Source organism: Leopardus geoffroyi, chromosome B3, assembly GCF_018350155.1.
Source record: "Leopardus geoffroyi isolate Oge1 chromosome B3, O.geoffroyi_Oge1_pat1.0, whole genome shotgun sequence".
Classification (NCBI taxonomy): Eukaryota; Metazoa; Chordata; class Mammalia; order Carnivora; family Felidae; genus Leopardus; species Leopardus geoffroyi.
The window spans coordinates 11,042,783-11,065,693 of record NC_059337.1 but is presented as its reverse complement, the minus strand read 5'-3'; the positions used below and the strand labels follow the sequence as shown (position 1 = coordinate 11,065,693).

General features: G+C 51.3%; 1 protein-coding gene and 1 long non-coding RNA gene across 7 annotated transcripts in view; one reads left to right on the top strand and one right to left on the bottom strand.

Moving 5' to 3' along the window:
• The window catches only part of SLCO3A1 (solute carrier organic anion transporter family member 3A1), a 311,350-nt gene that overhangs the window by 56,592 nt on the left and 231,847 nt on the right, over positions 1-22,911 (bottom strand). For 4 of the 5 annotated variants that reach the window (XM_045448725.1, XM_045448726.1, XM_045448727.1 and 1 more), the window contains exon 4: positions 13,255-13,518. The exons of the other annotated variant lie outside the window; for it this stretch is intronic. In XM_045448725.1, the coding sequence (XP_045304681.1) occupies positions 13,255-13,518 (264 nt within the window). The remainder of the gene's footprint in view (positions 1-13,254; positions 13,519-22,911) is intronic. 5 annotated transcript variants of the gene reach the window in all.
• Positions 13,528-21,857, top strand: LOC123582510. 2 transcript variants are annotated; one of them, XR_006704411.1, is made up of 2 exons: positions 13,528-18,455; positions 19,071-21,857. It is a non-coding gene; the product is annotated as an uncharacterized LOC123582510 (long non-coding RNA). The 2 variants fall into 2 exon arrangements; XR_006704412.1 differs by having other exon boundaries at positions 19,028-21,857.

Below are 22,911 nucleotides of genomic sequence, written 5' to 3'. Positions count from 1 at the left end.
CAATCTCATCTCCTAGGAGATGAAACCTCTAAATGGCCCAACTAATTAGAATAAAATAATAATAGGGGATACATAAGTTTTTAATAATGTTAACAGACAAGCTCAATACATCAAAATGACAGAACAATGGGTCAGGAAATGGCAGATACGCATGGCTGAAAATTTATCATTTCCATGGAAGAGACCAAGCTTCAAAAATGAAACCCCCAAGAGAAGGATTTAAAGATCCTTTGACATAATGAGAAGAACACTCTTATGGGAATGGAGTCAGACAACTAGATGCTCAGAATCACTGTGGGCTGAGAAACTCTGTCCTACATCCCAACTAAAAAAATGACCAGAGCTGGTGGCCTCTTCTTTCCTGTAGTAGTTTCTCACAAAATTTACTACAACCTTAGGAAGGCAACTGTTGGATGATGCAACCACGTACAAGAACGCGCACATGCGCACACACACACCCCACACACTCAGAAACTTTAAATCTATAATATTCATTCATTTATACTTTTTTTTTTTTTTTGCAAACGCACTGACCTTTACATGTGTTTTGTTTGTTTTTGCAGGGTTTCAAGCATTTAAGATAATCTGACTTTTTTAGGAACATCATTTCAAATAAATGATGCTAAAAGTGTCTACTTTAGTGTCTAAATCTGTGTTTAAACATTGAGAAATTTTCCTTGGTTAAATACACATTATTTAAGAATCATACAAATATTTACAGGGATGTTGACTGTGCAAGATTTAAAAATGTGGACTGCTAAACAAATATGGGAGACGAATACATTGGGTGTAAACAGAGGGCAATGAGGTATCTGTCTTCATGTCCAAAAGCCCGTTGGATGCATCATAAATTACTGCTAATGAGCAAAGGCTGATTTGCTATTGTGTGTGGCACATTGTGATGGGGTAGGGTGTCCGTGATGAGGGACTGGTTGGCTGTGTGGCACGGAACACCAACCTTCACACTGTAGAGAGACAGGTATGGATCCCATCTAGCGACCACAGTACCTCCCTGTAATGAGCGAATACGAAAGCCCCCAGCTGGTTATGTTTGGCAGATAGAAACACCGTCTCGCAATCATTGCGTTCTTTTGTAATTAAGATGTCTAAGCTCTGGAAACACTGCCAACAATCAATAGGCAGGTTGGGGACATTCCAGGAAAACAATCATCCCTTTCACTGCAGGCTTCATCTCCTTTGTTAGGGCGCAGACCATCCGCTGCTGAGCTGAAATCACCAGCATCCTCGAACTAGGAACTCTGTTCTCTGGCTCAGAAAGGGCACCAAGGAGGATTTCATTTTGATCACATTATTTGGGTCTTGGTATCTCCTTGTCCTTGATCATGGCCATCACGATTTATTTGGGGAAAGGGGAGGGTACCTCTCGACAAAAGAAACTCCGGTTAATGGAATGTTTTCATACTTCAGCAACCATTTTAATTATTCCAGAGATAATTCCACTTCAGTGGGAAAGATTCTTTGTTGAGATAGGAGAGCCTGCCTGCTTTTGTCTTAATACCTAATGACTAATTTCGCATTGAATTAGATGTGAAAATTATTAAGTTTGAGGATCATCTGACAGAAGGCCCAGGGAAAACTCAGTGGATCTTATTTGCATGAAGAACATTCTTCTTCTTTTTTCTTTTCCTCTACCAAGCCGATTCACTGCCAGAAATGACAGATTCCTCGTGTTCAGCTATTTTGCTCCCAGGTTCTTCCCTCCATCCTAGGTTTTATTGCAATGACTTGTAACTCTCTCAAAAGATTCCTTTTCACAGGTTCAGCCTACCCTCCAAAGCCCCAATTTGAAAAACAGTATTAATTAGCTTGATCCTACGGCCATCCCAGTATTTCAAGCCTTCTTCATTCAAATGGGTTGCTAAACCCATAAAATTCTAACCTTCCAAGGAGGCCGTAGCTAATGAGGTGGCCCAGACAAATAGAAACTAATGAACCAAGGCCACACCAGTCCACTGAACACCCCTGGTGCCCCTTAGCTCATTACTTCCCACCCGCTGATTTTAGCCTCCGAAGCTGGAAGCTGGGGTGGGAGGCAGCGTCACCAGCTGGGATAGACCTCACCTCTCCTCGGGAGCCAGATACCATCACCAGCAGGCTGGGACGGAGTTGAAAACAGCACCAGGGGGGAGTTCTCCCGGGAAGATGGGTTTTCCACTGCTGTTTTCTGAAGACACTCCTGTAGGATTGAGATTTCTTGAAAGCTTGCAGGTCCCTCCAGGAGGGAAAAAGGCAGGTTTGGAGAAGTTGTGCGGACGGACGCCGACAGAGCCTCGCGAGGGCGTCAAGCACCGTTCTAACCACTCCCACATCAAATCACATAATCCTCACAGCACACCTGTGATCCTGGGGCAAGGTACAGCCCCCACTTACAGATAAGGAAACCGAGGCAGGGAGTGGTTCCCAGGGTTAGGGAAGCACGGCAGAAACTCCAACCCTGGAACCGGATGCCACAGAACGTGCTCTTAACAGGGTGCTATTCCGGTTCCGGTTTGCAGAAGCGCTGCTCTTGGCTGGAGGCCTGAGCACGCAGACCCCGCCCCCGGTGATCGACGGTGCAGCTTAACGCTTAGAAATAATAATACAACAACTCCTATGGGAGCTGGGGAAAACGACTCAGGGGCTTAGTCTATGAGTTTTTTTTTTGTTGTTGTTGTTGTTGTTGTTTTTCGGAGGAGGAGGACAGGAAGGGAGGAAAAGAAATGAGAGAAAGAAAGGCTTGCAGAGTCCCGTAAGGAGCCAGGGTGCCGGGATCTGAATTCCATCTCTAAGACTGAGAAGGTCTATGCCCAGAGCATGCCACCCTGTCCCACGGATGGCTGCGGGGATTAAATGAGACCCGTGCGTGCAAGCATGTGACTCAGCGCTCCTGGCACACAGGTAAGCCCTCGATGAGCATGATGATAGTTAATGGAACGGAAGTGCTCCTTGGCTACGTTAGGGCGAGAGCCCTCAAGCTGGAGGACACCAGGCCTGCCGTAAGGAGGCCTGTGTGTGAGCAAACGCGACAAGTAAGCAGAGCTGGGAAGTGACTGGGGGGGAAAGCGGGGCTCCTGGGAGCTGCCACTGGAGCCACTGGCTTCCCAAGGAGATGCCCTTCTGCAGCAGGCTGGATGGGTCAGGGGGTCGGGGGCACGCATCCTTGTCCACCGCCCTTCCCGGGATCTGATGGTGCCCGGGGACGCGCTTGCTGTGGGCCTCAGTGGTGCCGCCCTTGACTCTCAGATATTGCAGCCCTTAGGCTCGCTACTGAAATTGGCCTTGGCCTTCTTTTTCTTTCGTAACATTGCTGTCAATACATCACGGTTAATGCTCCCAAGAAGGGGAGACAGCGCCAATGTGTGCAGCTGTTTGGTAATTATGACAGTGACGGCCAGTGCTTGCCGGGCCAGCAGTGTCAGAGGGCCAACATGCTAAAGGTCCTTCATTTCACTCCGAGGGCTATTCCGGCAGGGTGGTCTCACCATCTCATTGCGGACACAAGGAAAGCAAGGCTTGCCTGAGCGGCTGCCAAAACCACTCTCCTGGAATGCAAAACTCAGGTCTGCCTCCTGTCCAGAACCCGCTTCTAAATCTTCAGGTCTCTGCATGGGCACGTTGAGTCAACGGAAAAGCGGTTTTCTGAAAAAGAAGTCGTCACGAAGCACTTCCCAGAGCATAGGTCCCAGGAGCAGAAGAGAACAGGGCGGCGGAAGGAGTGGGGTGGGCCTAAGATACATAACAGCCTCCAGGTCACGACCAAATCCAAACGAAAGGGGACGGAAGAAGTAACGAAGAAGATGTGAATAAACACCAAAGTGGAGGCATGACATTGAAGTCATGGTAGGGTGCGTCCTAGGAAGTTTCCTGGCACGGCCCAAATGTTTGGAGGTCACCAAGATGGGTCCCTTGTACCCCGTGCAGGCTGTCATCCGTGCACTAGTGTCCCCAGGACACCCCTGCCTGGGTCCTCCGGTCTCTCCCATGAGAGGAGCCACCTGCACACAGAGATGGGGCAGCTCCAATCCTAGATGTGAGCACTGTGCCCGGTGAGAGCAGATGCTTAATAAATGCAAGATGGTTGAAAGAATCCAATAAACACACTGCAGTCTCAAAAGGTAACTGTCACAATCTCTTAGGAAACATTCACTGTGGAAACAGAGACCATGGGTCACATTCCACAGGCTCATGGGCCATGACGGAAGTGGGGATAAGTAGCTAATATGGCCATGTCCACTGCTGATTCTAGAAGTACCTACACCATTCCCTTGGGTGGGGTGGGGAGAAGTCCAGGGGGGAGGGGAAGCCTGGTGTCAGACAGCCTTCTGGAAGCGAGTGCCTACTATGTACAGGCCCCAGACTGGCTGACTTGGGCTCATTGTGACCTCGTCGCTGCAGATGAGACTGTCCCCCAGGCTCTGTTCTGGGCTGTTGAGGGACCCAGGGGAGCTTCCTGGAACCCTCTCGTTGCCAGCTGTGAGACAAGCAGCTATCTGGCTTCCATTTACCCGTCTTTGGTAACAGGCCAAAGGTACCATGTCCCGTGGATGGATAAGGTCATGGTTTGAGCAAACAAACAAGACGCCATCGGCGCAGGAAACGAGGATTTAGACTAAAACCCAAGCATCCAATGGGTGTGGACTGGCCAGGGAAACCCAGAGCCAATCAGTCCTATTTTTCATTTTTAATTTTTTAACGTTTATTTATTTTTAAGGAAAAGAGACACAGAGCATGAGCGGGGAAAGGGCAGAGAGGGAGGGAGACACAGAATCTGCAGCAGGCTCCAGGCTGTCAGCACAGAGCCCAACGCGGGGCTCAAACTCACAAACCACGAGATCATGACCTGAGCCGAAGTCGGACACTTAACTGACTGAGCCACCCAGGCGCCCCTATCAATCAGTTCTATTCTTTTTTAAATCCCCAGTTCCTCATAACACCGCCAAGAAAGCCCGAGAGAAAAAGATTAGTGGTGGGGGCACATTAGCTGGCTTAAGCCCAAGCACCCCCAGAGGCACAGCTATCTCCTGCAGCTTCAAATTGGTGACCCCCAGGAGGCTGAAGTCAGAAAAACAGCATGGTGAGACAGAGAAAGGCGCCTGGGACTCTGGAAGCTGTCTCAGATGCAACTGTTGCGTCTTTCTGTTGTCAGAGGGAGCAAGCAGAAAATGACTAAAGAAATAAAGAGCCTTTCGTAAGCAAAATGCCACTTTTGTAACTTCAGGCCAGCCCCTAGGAACCTCTCCGGGAGCATGATGCGCCATATCAGCAGTGGCATTTAGCATTCACGAAAACTCTGCCTGTAGGGGAACGCACGGCTAGAAAAAGAAAGAGCAGTGCTCACAAGAGAAATGGTGGATTTCGACACCCAAGTTGATACAAGTGCCCGTCTCTAAGCCCAGGCTCCCTAACGCTACCTCCTGAAGTGCTGCATTTACAACAGACCTTCTCAGAGCCTTCAATGTGCTAATGTCACTGTGGACCTCCCAAATGGGTCATGTCACACGCTGTCCCAAGCTTATTTCATGCGAGGGTCTCCTCCCCACATTTCTTCTTATTTGCAACTGTTGCAGAAACAACTCTGATGGAAGCCCCCCAAAGGACCCTCACCACTTCTTGTATTTGTTTTCAGTTGGGGTTTCACTTAGAATCGCCGGAGAGCTTTAAAGACATCAGGTGCCTGGACCACCTCCCTCTTCCCTAACAGACTCATGGAATCAGTCTCTGGGGGTGCAGCCGGAGAGTGGGAGTGTTTCAAGAACCCCACAGGTGATGCTGAGTCAAACCCCCAGCTGGGAAACAATGGCTCATAAAGTCCAGACACTTCAGAAGAGCAATGCGAACGCCCTCCATCATCCATTCATAATTTTACCGAAGACTTACTGAGTGGCCTCAGATACCAGGAACTCTGCTGGGTGCAGGAATGGACACCGGACTGTATTCTACCACGACCTCTTCTAAGTCCTAGTCCCCAAAACCAGATGTCTCTCTCCCACCCCCATCTTGGACATTTTTTTTAAAGTTTGTTTGAGAGAGAGAGTGTGGGCATGAGCAGGGGAGGGGCAGAGAGAGAGAGAGAGAGAGAGAGAGAGAGAATCCCAAGCAGGCTCTAGGCTGTCAGTGCAGAGCCCGATGCAGGGCTCGAACTCATGAACCATGAGGTCATGACGCGAGCCGAAATCAAGAGTTGGATGCTTTCCTGGCTGAGCCACCCAGGCGCCCCTTGGGCATTTCTGCGCCCTGCCTCTGTCTGCACCTGCCCCCGGGCCTAGAAGCCTTTCTCCTCCCTCCACTCACAGGGATCCTGCTCACCCTTGCAGATCAGGCTGAAATGCTACATGCTTTCTGCACCTGTCTTCAGGTCCTCCCTGTGGACTCAGTACATCCCTCCAAACCTCCTGCGATCCCCACCACCTTGTATCCTTATTCTGGTAACATTTCCTAAAGGCCTGAAGAGTTTACCTGAACAAGAGAGTCCTGGGGTCCCGTGGCATAAAACAACATCAGCCAGCTTTCCTTTGAGCTGGTTTCCCAAGGGCCTTTAATACTCGAATATAACTGTCTGAGTCTCCAAGAGGGTCACATAGTACACAGACATTTCCTCAGGCTTATTTGGCTATGTAACCTTCCTCCCTCCCCCCACGGATTTGTTTTTCCCTGAGCATCTCTGAGGACTCGTGTTCCAAGGAACCCCCGTTGGGAAATGCTGTCCTCTGGTTGTTTCCTTCCTTCTTTCCTTAAGAAACCACTCGTGGGGTTGCCATAGGGTGCCAGGCACCACGCTGGGTACTGTCACATGTTATCTCAGGTGCTTTCCGGAACAACTTGCATCCTGTTCACAGACATAACGCCAGGCGCATCCTCCACCAACGCTGGTCAGAACAGGAGGAAGCCACTGGCCAGACTGGTCCTGGGGACCTGCAGGCACGACTCCTGGGCACAGCAGCATGTGAACCACACAGCCTGGCACGGGGTTCCGAGCATGTGGGAGGGTGGGCATGGTGTCCTTGGCCACAGGATCAAGAAGGAATATTTTAATGGGAAATCCACACGAGGGGAGAGCACATTTCTGGAGACAAATGGCATGATCAAAGACACTCAGCCATTTCGCCTGCAGAACAAGGGCTCTCGGAACGCCGGCTCCTCACAATCACGTGATGCTCAAAGGCACAGGCCCCTCATTAAGGAGAACGTGGCAGAAGCTGGCTGCTAGCTGGAAGAGGATAGAGGAGGCCCGGCACAGTTCTAGAAGCCGGAGGCGTGAGCCGCATCCCTCCGCCAGGCTGGTACACGTGGGGCTCCTGCGGAACACCGGGAGAGCAGTGGGTACGGAGGGCTGAGCACCCAGCCCCAGACCCAAACACCTGCCAGAGGACTCGCACAGCCCAAAGTCACCGGGGCAAGTTGGCCCGAGCCACTGGGCCAGCAGCCCCTCCCCCACGTGGGCAGGTCACCTGTGGGTTGGCTGTGGCACTCAGCACAGGTAGAGCTCCCACTGAGCCTGCATCCGTAGGTGGATCAAACACAGGCCAAGACCCTGGGAGGGGGCTGGGGGTGAGGACAGCTTGAAGGAAAGCAGCAGACTGCTGGGCGTGGCAGCGCACGTCCAGTGATCCCCGTATCCCCTGTTTATCAACGGTGCACCAAGCACCGATGTCCAGGAGCAGGGGCAAAATAGAGGCAGGGCAGAGTAAGGGAATCATCACTCAGGCAACAGTAACGTTAGGACCATGACACGGAGAGCAACATGCCCGGGAGGGCAGGGAAATGTCCTTGGGGATGTGACTGGGAGCTGAGGCCTGATGACGGGACCAGAATTCCAGCCGAGGGAACGGCTAATGCGAAGTCTGGGGAGCAAGGGAGCCTGGGGATGGAAGCCGGTGAAGGGAGGCTGGCGTGGAGGGACAGGGCGGCAGTGGTGTGAGAAGAGGCTGCGAAGCCCCACGAAGGGCTCCACCTCTGTCCCTTTAAGCAGCAGGTGGTCATAGGATCAGACGCATTCTGCAACCCCTGTACTGGGCACACAGACCAGCGGGGCAGGGCCGACTGGCATGCAGGAGACAGCAGAGCAGGCCGGAGACGGATTCAGGCGGTAAAGTCAGCGGAGCCCAGGGATGGGTGGCATTAGGAGGGCAGGAGGGTGGAGAAGGTAACAACGGGGGCAGACTTCATCTCCCCTGAAAGTCAAGGTCCCTTGGGGCTGAGCAAGTGGAAGAAGCAAGGCCCCTTGGAGCTGAGCAAGGCCCCTTTGGAAAAGGAGCAAGTGGAACAGAGAGAGGGGACATTTCTCTGACGCAGGAAGGGTCTCTGTTCAATCAGCCCCAGGCTGACTCCCCTCTTCTCCTCAGGGCACTAACAGTCCAGTGAATCCTTGAGGGAATACAGCGGAAAGAGCTCAGGATCTGAAGTCCGGGCACCTGGCCCCATTCCTGGCTGCATCATCCCCAACACTGGCCACCTGGGAACCTAGTTTAACCCCAAGCTCTGTGGTCTGATGGCTGGAATGGAGATTAGTGGCATTCATCAGCCGGACTGTCGGGACCCAGTGGGAACTCCCTGCGAGTGCTTGGGAACTCATACACCATCCTCCGCGTTTTGGGGGTGGTTTTTAAGACTCTGAGCCTGAAGCCCCGCCCGAGCCCTGCCAGCTCAGCTGTTCCCTGCCATCACCCGGTTCATCTATTTTTCTGGGACAGGAAGAGGCCACTTGGCAGTCAGCATGAAGTGCACAGAGACAAGAGCGTGCAGCTTTTAACTGCTCCTCTCTTTCAGTGATCAAAGGCAGGGCTCTCTGCTCGGATTTTAAACCTCTGGAACAGTTACACTCATCCCAGCTAGAAAGCCCATCAGAGGGCTAGGATGTGCCAATGCTTACAGGGAGTGGGTTCCTCCCCTCCCTTTTAGCCTCTAGCCTTGTCTGGAAGACCCACTGTTTTAGGGTACACCAGTGCTGTTGCAAGCAGGGCTGGAGTTCAAGTACGCTCTGTTGAAAAGTCAGCTAGCACCTGCTGATGCCACTTTTCCTTAAAGAGAGAGTCCATTTATTGCCCAAGACGTAGCCTAAGACACGCACCGGAGGGGCACCTGGGTGGCTCAGTCAGTGAAGCTGTGCTGACAGCTCAGAGCCTGGAGCCTGCTTCCGATTCTGTGTCCCCCTCTCTCTCTGCCCCTCCCCCGCTCATGCTCTGTCTCCAAAATAAATAAACACTAAAAAAATAAAAAAAATAAAAAAAAGAGGAGAGTGCCTGTTGTCTTCAAGCAACCAGACAGAACGTGATGGGGAAGGCGTATAGCATAAGGCTACTGAAGGAGCCGGGATCCGAACCATCAAAGCCCCTCTAGGGCAACTGACACCTGAGACAATTTCCAAATAAAACACAAACTACGGATGTGAGATTTAACACACTGGCTGGTGATAACACTGTCCATCTGTCTATAACAGCCCCCTGAGTTCCTTCCTCCCTCTGGGTCTTGACTTTCCCAAATCGTTCCACAAACCCTGAGCATCTAGATCCAGGAGGCCACACTGTCCTGCCCACCCCCCCCCCCCACTCCGCCCTGTCCCCCAGCTCTGGCATAGAGAGGAGGAGTGGACACAGCTGCGGACACAGAGAAGGTCGTGATGGGGGTGAAGAAAGACGAATCAGCAAAACGCTCTTAAGAACAAGGTTGGGCAAGGGAGGCTTTAGAGCCAGGGCACAAAGAAAAAGCTACTTGGTGGCACAACTGAGATGCAGAAACGTGTCTTGGGTTTGCAGACTCCCACCCAGGAAGACACTGGAGCCTCACAAACCCACGCATTTGGTTGCCTGCTGCCTGCTTTGTTAAACAGTGATGTGACAGTCACTATAAGACGGGGACTTCTGGGCTGTGCCAGAAGTAACAGCTTGTCTACACAGTTAAAGACCACCACTCCGGGCTTTCTGTCTCTCCTCCTCTTATCAGGGTTGCAAACCCAATAACGGCCAACTTTGTTACAAAGAGACCCTCAAAGCCCACTTTTTGGGGGAGAGCACGCTGAACAATGAACCACAAGCCTGAACTCCTACCTCCCCAGAGCTTGGTTTCCTCATCTATAAACAGGAATAAGTGAAGTATCAACCAGACACCGTATGTGAAAGCCAAACGGAGTTAAAGCAACACGGCCAAGGTTGCCTGACTAGGAAGTGGCTGAGCTGGGTGTGAACCCAGATGAGCAGCCCCACTGCTCTCCCAGGAGTGATGGGACTGTCCCAGGCCCAGGAGGGAAGAGGATGGGCCAGGTGTTCCTGGCACAGTGCCAGCTCTTCCCAGAGGCCTTCCCTATCTGCAAGGCATGGCCGGGGACACGGACAGATGGCTGGAGAAGAAACCCACAGGCAAGCTCAAATGAAACAGAGGAGGAGTTGCAACACATATATTTTTGGAGCAACGTTCATTCCTCCACGTACAATGCCGCTCAGTTCATCTGTACTCATAAATGTGCAGCACACTGCCAGGAGACCCCGGGGCTTCCAAGGTTGCAAATGGGATCAAGAGTTTGGGAGCACCAGGGACACCACGTGGTGCTTTTGGAGGAAACGTCCATGTGGCTAAAACATCGTCTCGCGTGGAAAAAGAAAGGATGTAAACCACCATGGCCCCCCCGTCCACGTGCTGGCACATGTAAAACTTGTTTATTAGCATAATAGCTCCCATCACTGTATCCTGGCTCCTGGGGATTCTTCTAGACACACTGCTTTCCTTTCCTGACATTCTTTAGGTCCATTAACAGACCTACTGCCTCTGGGAACTGTAACTCTAAATTAAAAATCGTGAATTATCAGAAGTGGAGCCCGTGCATGCACAGATCACAACCTGTGATCACTATGACCTATAGTGAGTCTCAGACCTGTCCACCCAACTACGTACTGGTCAGTTCAGCCATGGCGTGTCCAACGCTCACTTGGCCGTTGCTTTAACTCGGTCTTTTGCACGCCTCCCCCTGCTACGACACAAGCTCTAGAATAGAAGCTTCCTAGGTTACTAGCACCGTGTCCCTGGAGCCTAATAGGGTCTCAACACATGCTGACAAAATTGAATAAATGGAGTCGATGAGCAACTTGATCATAACCCAAGAATTCTGAAGACGTGACATCCCTCAGCCTCTGACGCAGGAGGTGGGCTCTCCCCTGCCGGTCTGCTGTATTTCTGTCGCCCCTTCAGTTGCTCGCTCCTACAGTCCTTTGCATGTTAGGCTGCCTTTGCTGGCTTGCTGGTCTGTCCCTATGCTGGATGGTGAGTACTCGGATGGCATGATTGTGTCTTTTCATCTTTGCACCCCCAGAGATGAAAGGTAAGAGATTACTGCTGTAGCCCTCGCAATCAGAGCGCTTGCAATCAATCACCCTGGGACAAGGAAAGACCCACAAAGGCTGCCGCTGCCCTGGTCGAGGATGTCCTCTGCAAGGCCACTCACGTCAGCCCTATTTATTCCTGCAGATCTGGTTACTGGGATATTCTGTGTGGCTGCCTGCACCATTAGGGCAACAGTAGGCAACTCCCTCTAACCAGCTGTTTGCGGGGGGAGGGGGGAGCTCTTCTATTAAGATTTCTGAGGGCCCAAGTCAAGGTGCCCTCTGAGGACACAAGGTGGGTGGCCTTCTCATCCACCTATGCATTCTGGAACTCAGAGAGTTGGCTTTTAAGACCTTCTTTGGGCAATTCCAAATTTCTACTTTGGTAGAAACGATTACAGAATATGGATTCAGACATAACATTAGGTTATTAATTAGTCTCATCTGAGGATTAACACAAATTCTTCCGATCCCTAATGAATAGGCACTATGAACAGTCAGTCTTCTGCAGGCAGTGCTTTAATTCTCCCGGCCACACTGTCACTTAGGAACGCGGCTACAACTGTGTACTTGTGGAAACGAAGCGTGGAGAAGTTAATGATCCCAGCTCTAGTGAACAGCCCAGTGGGGACCTGGGCACAGAGTGGCCTCAGCTCCTCCCCATGGCTCTCAAGCATCTCCAGAGAAGGTGCGCTTCATTATACAAAAGCTCGGTAAAGAGACTGTCACCTAGTTTCCTTTTTTTTAAAATTTTGTTTTAACGTTATTATTGAGAGAGAGAATGTGCAAGTGGGGGAAGGGCAGAGAGAGAGAGGGAAACACAGAATAAGAAGCAGGCTCTAGGCTCTGAGCTGACAGCAGCGAGCCAGGACATGGGGCTCGAACCCACAAACCGTGAGATCGTGACCTGAGCCCAAGTCGGACACTTAACCAACTGAGCCACCCAGGTGCCCTGACTGTCACCCAGTTTCTAAAGTGACCACTGAAAGACTGTCGCTGCTGACAGGTGTTCCTGGACCCTGCAAAGAAGTGCCCATCTACCTTCCTCCTGGCACAGCCTCAATGAGAAGGAGTGCCCCAGCCTTGCGTTTGCCTGCTTCAAAAACCCAGCAGGTTCTCTAGGGATCCCCTCGAAGGGCTCCTGTGACTCAAGGGGCCCTGCACAGACCTCGCAGTGGGGAGGGGGGCCGTGACAGACACCAAGCAGCTCGTCCCCGTTTGCCTTGAAGAGACCCTACCAAATGGGGCAACAACCCGGGGGTGGGACGGGGTGGGGAGGGCTGCTTCTCATTCTCACTCCACATCACTGTGTGTGTCTCGCCATTCTGTCAGAAGAGATGCGTATTCTTTTCCTTCTAAAAACAACTGGGAGAGCTTTACCGTGTTCTCAAGTGTGACTCTGTTATTAAGACTGAGTTAATACTTCTTTCGGGAGGAACACATCTCTCGCGAAGGGGATGGAGCGACTCGAAGGGAATGCACTTTGGATGTGGCTTTTGAAGAATGCCTCTTTCAGGCAAAGGAAGCCCTACTCCCAAGGTCCTTTCCTGCTCCAACGCGCTTGTACGCGGTGGCCTCAAAGACTCTGAGCGTTCCATGAGAGGTCTAGAACCTTCTTCCAACGGACATTTCTGTTTAGGATGCAGCAGGTGCTATGATGACCAGTGAGGGTCTCTGCTGGGGAGACGGGTCTGCTGCCCCTCTGCTAAGTGGTAGTTACTCTGCCTTTTGTTTTGTTTTGAAACATCAGGTTGTTGATGAAACATCAGGTTGATTTCTCAGGGCTGAAGGGAAGCAGAGGACCAGAGAAAGCAAACCACGGGAACAAGCGTGGTGCTACCTCAAGCTCCCTGGCACCCAGTCCTGACGGTGAACCTTCCCCCCAGCGGCCTAGCCCCGCCACTACTCTGCCCCCCGCCTCCCGCCACGTCCAAGGCGCTGCTACCTTTCAGCTGCTGAAAGCAGGAGGCGCTGCTGTCCGGCTCCAGGGGGTGCCTCAGGACCCCGTTGCTGGGCTTGGGTCTCTCGTACTCTCTTTCGGGGAGCATGGCCTGCTCGCTCTCCATGGCAGGGTCTGAGTGCGGGGGCAGAGACTGTGGAAACCCGAACATCAAGAGGGAAGAGAAGAAGAGTAAGGCACCACAGAGCAGAAAGCCGCCCCACCAGGCTCCGATCCAGCGGGGGTCATCCGGGGTGATGTCCAGGTTACCTGCAACGAGAAAGAGCAGTGAGGAGGAGGGGCCGCGGCAGGGCCGGGACCTGGCTGAGCTTTCGAGTCGGCTGCACAGACAGGAGAGGGCTCTGGAAACGGCCTGGGGTTGGGGGGGGGGGGGCGGTGCGTGGAAGGGGGGTAGCGGGGACTGGACGCCACACAAAGCTGCCTTTTGTTCCACGTCAGTGCTTCTGTTTCTCCCAAAGCTGAAGGCTGATTGCTTTCCCTCCTTAATTTTCTTGTCTCCTCTGTGTTTCTATCAGTCTAAACAAAAACAGTGAGAAGCCAGACACCCTCTGAATTAAGGCTGGAACTGACCGGCTAGGCAGAGCTGCTGAGGTGCAGGGACGAACGCACGAAGGCACACAAGCATTCACGGTCAAGGGTCTATTTTCACTACGGACGCTCACCGGCACCCCTCAAGCAGCAGCTCATCTGACAGGCCATCCCACACCCCACGCCCCATCTGAAATCGGGTTCCCAGATCACAAAGTGGCGGGGGCGGGGGGCACGGAATGAAATCCAGAGCCAGGGAGACCTGGAGTGAAACCCTGCTGCTCGCTTCTCACCGCAGGACCCCAGGCTGGTGATTTGAACCCTCTGTACCTCGCTGACTGACCTGCGGGATGAGGAGGAGGAGGACAGTACCTTACGGAGTCTGTGGGGAAGATCAAATGAGCCACACCAGATATAAAGTGCTCAGCAGAGTCCTTGGCACGTGCTTGGGCGTTTCAATGGCGTTAGCCCAATATTTACGGCCGGGGTCCTGTTACCGGACTGCCAGCGGACAGGTTCATTCAAATCTTGATGGTGGCCTGTGGCTTGGGCAGTCCTTTGTTAGAGAGCTCTGCAGGGCTTAAAGGCAGTGTGCACGTAGTATGGCTGTCTTGTGCTATTACTTCTGTGATTCCTTCTGTGATTCCCCAGCTGAAGTCATGAAGACATAAACTATAGCTTACCCCTCGGTAGATTTTCTTTTTTTGGAGGGGGGGGGGCGGTCTTTCTCTACAACTGCTTTTCCTAGAGCACTCCCAGATGAGCTGCTCAGAAATGTCTCTTTGGTGATAATCGCATGCTTCTGGAGCCCAGAAGGAAATTCTTGGGAGACAGGAGCATGGCATATGAGCTAAGAGCTAACGGGGCTGCAGGCCTGGACCAGATGGGTGGACAGGCTTGGGAAGAGGAATGACCACAGACACCGGGTGAGCACTTCACCATTGGTAAAACTCTCCCTGAAGACTCGTCAGTTCCTGCTAATGAAAATCCCAGCCATCATTTACTGAGGGCTTGCTCTGCACCAGGCAGCATGCAGAGTGTATTTTTTTTAAATGTTTATTTACTTTGAGAGAGAGAGAGAGAACACGGAGTAGGGGCAGAGAGAGAGGGAGAAAGAATCCCAAGCAGGCTCTGTGCTATCCAGCTCAGAACCCAACGTGCGGCTCGAACTCACAAATGGTTGAGATCAGGACCTGAGTCGGAATCAAGAGTTGGATGCTTAACCAACTGAGCCACCCAGGCGCTCTATGCAGGGTGTATTCTTACCTGTTCTGACCAACCCTCCCCACAACCCTACAAGGTAGAGTCTTCTATGATCCCAATTTTACATAGATAGGAACATCGAGGCTTAGAAAGTTTAGGTACTCTGCCCAAGTTCACAGAGCTGAAGACTGGGCCACAGGCATCCAGATGCCAAGGGCCATGCTCCTTATCACTTTGCTACACGGCCCCTCTGGACTGCCTAAGACTTTGTTTTGGGCTCCCTGAGCGGATGATTAATTCCTGCGCTTTGTGCAACGGGCCAAAGACCACCAACTTTGTCGGCAGGTGGTGAGTTGGCCTTTACAGCATTGGTGGTCTCTCTTCTGGAGGCTTTGACATCAACCCAGCAGCTGCATCTAGGGCACTACAAAGGACCAGATGCTTTTGTGTAGCTGCATGTCAGAGAAGAGAAGGGTATAAGCTTTGGCAGGCTTAGGGGTGAATCACGGCCTTGCTGCTCACTGGCATGGGATGCTGGGCAAGCTACTTACCCTCTCTGAGTCTTAGTTTGATCATTTGCAAAATAAAGCTGACATCCACCCAGATGGCTTGCAAGGAATAAAGGTAATGAGCAAGAATCACTTGAAACATAGTAGGCTCTTAGTATATGGCAGATCCTATTATTTCTACTTATAAGTGTATATTTACAGGAACGGGAATTTCAAGAAACAGGTTTTTTAAAATATTTGAGAGAGAGAGAAAGAGAATGAATGAGTGGTGGAGGGGCAGAGAGAGAGAGACAGACACAGACACACACACACACACACACACACACACACACACACACACAATCCAAAGCAGGGTCCAGGCTCTGAGCTGTCAGCCCAGAGCCCAACGCAGGGCTCGAACTCACGAAGCGTGAGATCATGGCCTGAGCTGAAGTCGGACACTCAACCGACTGAGCCACCCAGGTGCCCCTGAAACACATTATTTATTTATTTATCTATCTATCTATCTATCTATCTACCTATCTATCTATTTTTTTTTTTTTTAAGTATGGGAAAGCTTTCAAAAGGCACAAGGAAACCCAAGGTGATCTTCAAAGCATCTTTATGCGAACTAGAGAAGAGAGAAGTCAGACTGCCTCCGGTAGCTGAGCAGGAAGGACTGTTTCCACCAGTCACTTACAGTGTTTCTTCACCAGCTGCCAAGCAATGAATGAAAACAAAAGACGTAAAAAGGGAGCCCTGGTATCTCCCTCCATTGTCAATGGGCTCCATAAACGGGGAATTGAAAGCTGGCAGATGTGAGCCAGCAGAGAGAGAGAGAGAGAGAGAGAGAAATCCTGGCAGTTGTTTAGGGGGAACAAAATTAGTAGCACGTAGAGAGTCATATTTTAGTTAGGAAGTTAGGGAGTCTCTTCTATGTGTGAGGAAATATCCCAGGGAGAGGGGCTATGGTAGGGAGGCGGATGTTTATGTGCATGTGTCAACTCGCTCCCTGTAGGTATGCGCACGTGCATGGAAAGCCAGCGTTTGCTCATAATTTGTAAGACAGGGAAGAGTATGTGACGTGTGTCAGACCAAGGCCTGCCTGTTACACGCGCCGGGGTGGGGGGTGGGGAGGGATGTAGGAAGGCATGGTAGGGTGGCAGGGTTTTGTAGATCTAGGAAAATCACAGTTGACCATTTTCGGAAGTACTGATTTTTTTTTTCCTCCCCTCTCCGTCTCAACTATCCCGAGCACTGTGGCAGAGAGAGAAAGAACCTTCTGAGAAGAAACCACTCAGCTTTGGAGCATGCTGCCCTCAGGTCCAGGTTGGGGGTGGAGTTTTAGTCCTGATTTTTTCGTGGTTCACAGGAAGACGATGCTGGAACCCAGCCTGAGACAAGTCCTTGCTGAAGCACCTCCTGAGAGGGGATGGGGGAAATCCCTCCCCACCTGCCTGCCAGTCACCGGTCAGCAGAGGCCAGCATTACCAAAGCTGACGGAGACTTGTCTATGTCAGCTGGCAAAGAATGCGGTGGTAGATGTTACCGAGGTCTTCGTTCGGATCTCCTCATCTGAGAACACGAGGATTACATCTCCCTTGGGCGTAGCCAGGCACCACAGAACTCTGTCATTGAAATGTGAGCACGGGGACACGTGTCACTTCCGTGGAGAACCACAGGTGAGCCGGCACCTGACTTGCCATGCTCTTTCGCCCTGCCTGATCACAGAAGCACACGAGATCCTCCGGGACGGTACCCGAGGTAACGATGAGCAGATGCACGGTATATACAGCACGAACGAGAAACAAACCTTTAGTGTTACTAAGCAACTACGATCTTGGAGGTGTTTGTTACCACAGCAGAACCAAGCCTACCCTGACTAGTACAAAAGGCTTATTGGGAAATAAAAAGTCATGCTCTTTAGGAACAGTGATCCTGGGAAGGCTTGAAATAGTGAAGTACCATTTCGGGTACAGGTGGGCAATGGGGTGAAAACCTCTTTGCTTTTCTTGCAATTTGGCCCCCGTGGAGTATCTGGATCTTATTTTCTTCTTCTTCTTCTTTTTTTTTTTTAAGTTTATTTATTTTGAGAGAGAGAGAAGCCCAAGCAGGCTCCACGCTGTCAGTACAGATCCTGATGCAGGGCTCGATCTCTCTAACGGTGAGATCATGACCTGAGCTGAAACAAAGAGGTGGACACCTAACCGACTGAACCACCCAGGCACCCCTGTAGTGTCTTGATCTTAAGACAAATACAGCAGGGTCAGCTTTTTCTGGAAGACTGTGGTCAGTAAGATGTCCAGAACAAAACCAAGAAGCACCCATCTGTCTCGTTTACTTGATATAGCTCATTGCCAGTGAAACTGCAACCGTGAAGAAAAAAAGACACTGGAAAGAATGGGGTGGAGACAGTATCCCAGGCTGGGGGAACAGCCCGAGCAAAGACACGGCATCCTCAGGGGACTCTGAGCAGACTAGCTAAGCTCTACCCAGGCACTCATAGACCCTTGGCCATTCCAGGCGCGGACAAGTGAAGCAAAGCATCGCTGTGATGGAGAGGTCTGCCTGCCAGGAGATTGGCACAGTCCAGGCCTGCCTTTGCCTCGCTGCCTGTAGGCACGAAGGGTTTCTGCTTTACAACAGCCATTTTTCTAACCCTGCCGCGCCTTAGAATCCCACATCCAGAGTGTCTTTGTGGTTTCGTCGGGTAGGCTCAGCACGCTTTTGGCAGTGTTTAGCTTCCTCTGTTGAAGGTCATGTAAACAGATGGGGCTGAGATTGTCTCCCACTTCTGGGGACTGCTACCATTGTAGGTACGAAAGAACAGTCACTGGGAACAGAGGCAAACCGGTTTAAAACGAAGCAAACAACCAAACCAGCCCATGAGGACACCCGAGACTATGAGAAGAGCAGATCAAAGCAAATTTGGGACATTGACTTCTTACTCTCAGGCCACGCTGATGGGTAAGTGATACCATGGCTCTCTGGGCAGTTGTTTTTTTGTTTGTTTTTCATTTTTTCAGTCCATTTACCTATTTGTCTAACCTATTTTGTGAAGCTTTTGCTATGGGACTCGAGCATTCCAAGAGTATCATTAAGTTACAGACCAAAGTAGAAACTGGAGACAGGGAGGGGTTGAGGGTAGAGGAGAGGGCAGCGTGGAATGTTCAGGATCCTGGCTGTTGAGCTAATTAGTCTAACATGAAGGAATCGGGCGAATCCAGCAGCCAGCCCTAGAGTGGCAGGGTGGGAGGCTCTCGGCTGGTTGACCTTTTTCATGAAGCAAACATACGGACATATCTTATTCCAGCTGCAAACACCACGCAGTGGTAGGGGACCAGCTGGTGCATGCCTTAGGAGGGGTCTGTACAGATGTGATGAGGTTAGGTCATCTCAGCAAGGCCTTTGTCCACACAAGGGGCAGCCTTTGGAAAGTCCTGGAGAAGTTCCAGGGACGCGGGAGGTCTGGGGTTTGAATCCCGCTAGCTGAGGAAATGAGTTAACCTCTCGCTGGCTGTGTGCTTCCTATATACCAGGCACGGTGCTACATGCTTTGCACGATTAACTCTTGTCATCCAGGCCCAGACCCATGAGGAGAAATGCCCTCGGGATCACACAGCTTGGAAGGGGCATAGCTGAGATTTAAATGGAGGTCTGATTCCAGCACCGGAGCTCAGAACTCAAAATCGCTACATGAGAACACCTCATCTGTTAAGTGGAATAACAGCAGGACCCACCTTCCAATGGGAATGTTCTGCAGTTCGGAAGAGGCCATCTACATACAGCCTTCATAAGGGGTCAGGGCATGGCTGCCGTTACCAATCTGCTTTTGCTAAACCCCCTGTTAACGTTGCTCAGTTCAGTGCTTTGGGGCACACGCTGTTACCAAGTCCTTCTCTTTTCTGGGTTCGGTTCTCAACTGGTTTCACTTTTAAAAGATATTCTATGAAAGCAATTCTGGAGGCAGCATCCTTCCTTCCGTGGGGTGTCAGAAGAGGCATCTATCCTTAAGAAGAGGGGCAGAGGGAGCCTGTGTCTAAACATGGCCAGCAGAGCCCTACTGGGAAGCTGCCCATGGGGTCTCTCCACCCCACAGGTGGCCTGTTCCTACAACCAACCACCTCCCCTCCACACAGACTGCAACCAGCCTCCCTCGCTGCTCTCTCCCTTTCAACCCTGTGCCCTGAGCTGCAGCCAGCCTACATGGAGGGCACACTCTCTCCTCCAACTGCCCCGCGACAAGGGCTCTGCCTTGCTCGCCTCCCCACAAGTTCCAGACCACGGTTTTCCCCAGTCCCCTTCCCGGCTCTCAGCTGGGGTTTCAGAAACACGTGGCTGTGAGTCTGGCCCTTTACATTCAGGCTTCACTTTGGACAGCCCTAAAGAGGGACTCTGTCTTCACCAGTGAAGAAAAAACAGAGCAGGGTCATCCCTAAAGAATTAAGAACTCCATTCTCAAAATACGGCCCAAATCTGCTCCAGAGAGAACAACGAGTTTTAGTCACAAGATTAGAAATCATCAAAATTGCTGGAAACTGTAGAATTGGGTCTTACTCGCCAATAGAACAGAATAAGTTATGTTCTTCTGCCCTCTACTGGTAAAGAGCAGCATCAGCGCTCCCAGAGCCCTCAGCAAGGATGCAAACAGAAGATGGTGGTGACTCACGTTGCTCCCTTCTCTTTCCTAGAGACACGCTGGATGGGACTTCTGCTATTAACTCGTGGCGGGAGGAGGGGGAGGCTACCATCAGCAAGATGCCCAGGTGGACTAGAAACGTGCCCCTCTATCTTATACCCGGGGAGGCTTCGAACTTCCAGGGAACCCAGAACCACGGATGATGTCCCTTCGCACTGGCCCAGAGGGTGAGGACAGATGTTGCCCGGGACTGTGAGCAGGACTCTAGGCTGAGGGAACAGCCTGAGCAAAGGAATGAATGGCACACCGAGGGGAACCATGAATGAACCAAAGGTCCACCCCTTGGTCATTCCAGGCACAGAGAAAAGATGCGATTTCATTCCCAGGAGAGAGCTTCCATTGCTCAGAAGACATGGGTTTTATACAGATACACCCCTTGGACTGGGTACATCCCTGTCCGTCCCCGTCCCCCCCCCCCCCCGCCAGCCCTCATTTGTACAATGAAAGGGTTGGAAGAGAATGATGTGAGGTCCTTTCTGGCTCAGATTGTGGTAACTAACCCACGGGCCTTAACCTACGGGGACCACTGCCTACACGCTGAGGGCAGAATATGCTTCTTGGCCACTTGCCCTCTCCTTCCAGGCAGGCTTCCCCATTGCACGGGGCATGCAACCCCCTCCCCTCACCCTCTTTTGTGATTCTTATCTTGTACTGCCTTTGGCACAGTGGTGGAAGCTTTTTTGTTCATGCAATCAAAATGGCGGCCAACTCCCACCACGTGTTGGTTCTCTGACCAGGCTTCTGCTCGTCCTCGGGCTCGTTAGGAGTGGGGGTTCAAAGGTCAACCAACTGCCACAACACAGCAGCATCCAACCACCTCCTGAACAAACCCAGCACTTGAGAAGAATAAGTAAATAAAGCTGCATTTGCTTCCTTTTTTCCCTCCCCACTTGGATATTCGTCACATCATTAGCTATAAGTAAATATATCAGTGGGATTAATGGAGTGAATCACAAAGCAACCTGATTAGATTGAAAACCACATTATTTCTTTGGGGTGAACTGGTAAATTTAGCACTGCCCAGAGATGATGGATTGAGAAACCAGGAATGGAGCTCTTATTGATCTTGAGAATAGATCGGTACGAGGAGGAGAGGCTGGGATGGCTTCCTGCGCTCGGTTCTCCGAGAGACAGGAATCATGGCTTCCCTGCTCACTGAACTGCACAGAAATAGCGTGTGCTGTTCTGGGCCCATAGTCGGAGTCGTGACCACACGCGGTAGGTAGTGTCCAAGATGGCCACCAACGATCCTACCCCTGGTATTCACGTCCTTTCTCCGGAGTGTAAACCAGAACCAGAGGCTTGCTTTCAACCCTCCAGAATGCAGAAGCAATGACTTGCCACTTCTGAGACGAGGTTACAAACAGACCATGGCTCTGGTCTCAGCTGCTCTCTCTCCCCTTCTTTTGGGTTGTTTGCTCTGGGGGAACCCTGGTGAGGGAGCCCTGTAGAGAGACCCATGGATGTGAGCCTGAACGCGGATCCTCCAAGGCCTGCCAACAGCCTTGGAAGTGAACTTACAAGCAGAAGCTCCCTGGGCTGAGCTCTGAGATGACTGGAGGCCATGTCGACATCCTGACTGCAGCCTCATGGGAGACGCCGAATCAGAACCACCCAACCAAGATGCTCCTGGATTCCGGACCCACAGAAATAAACTATAATGGGATAGCTGTCTGTTGTTTTAAGTCACTAAGTTTGGGGTAATCTGTCACACAGCAGTAGGAGACTAAGATGTCACATGACTTTTGCTTTGGCCACTAAAACGTGAGGAGAAGCTTCAAGAGTCAGCACGCACCTCGCCACAGCCTGGTTTCCTGCCTTGGCAACTGGGCAGGCTGGGGTCAGATGAAACTTCCGTGGGCCAGGTCCTGGATTGTCCCTGATGAGCTGTGTCTCATCCTCCCCAGCACTGCCAGACTGCACTGGGTATGTAGCATGCCCGAGAAATCAACTTCGGTTGTATAAAATCACTTAAGGGGCGGGGGGTGGGGGCTCAATCAGTGAAGCGTCCGCCTTTGGCCCAAGTCATTATCTCACAGTTTGGGAGTTTGAGCCCCGTGTCAGGCTCTGTGCCGACAGTGTAGGGACTGGGACCTGCTTTTGATTCTGTGTCTCCCACTGTCTCTACCCCTCCCCCACTTGTGCTCTCTCTCAAAAATATTTTAAAAATAAATAAATTAATTAAATTAAATACTTAACATTTGGGAACTGTGTGTTACCACTGCATAACCTAGCCTATCTAACTAACCCACCGTCAGCTCAAAGTGTGCCGAGGGTTGGGCAGGGGCGGGTGGGGATTTGCAGAGTAATCTGAAAAATACCCTTGCTCCTCCTGCTAGGATCACGAGAAGACTTGCTCGAAATGGTTTTGAGGTAGGGTTTGTTTCCTCATAAAGGCCACCACAACACTATCTTACAGAAAGAAGTTTCAACTCTTCTGTCTCATTGACCCCCTGGGTCCACTCGTATTTCCAGAGCATGTTCAGAAAGCAGGGTTCTCAGATACGTAAATGGACCGACATTCGGTGAGAAAATGCCAGGCGTTGCCACATCTATCCTCTCGTTTAATGCTTACAGGAGTCTTGCGAGGCAGATACAATTATTGTTACCCTTCATTGACAGAGGAGGACGATCCAGATTCGAGGAGTAAAATCAACTCCAGGGATTATTCGGCCCCCGGGTAGACGCTGGTAGAGTATACACTGGATCCCAGGCCATCGGAGC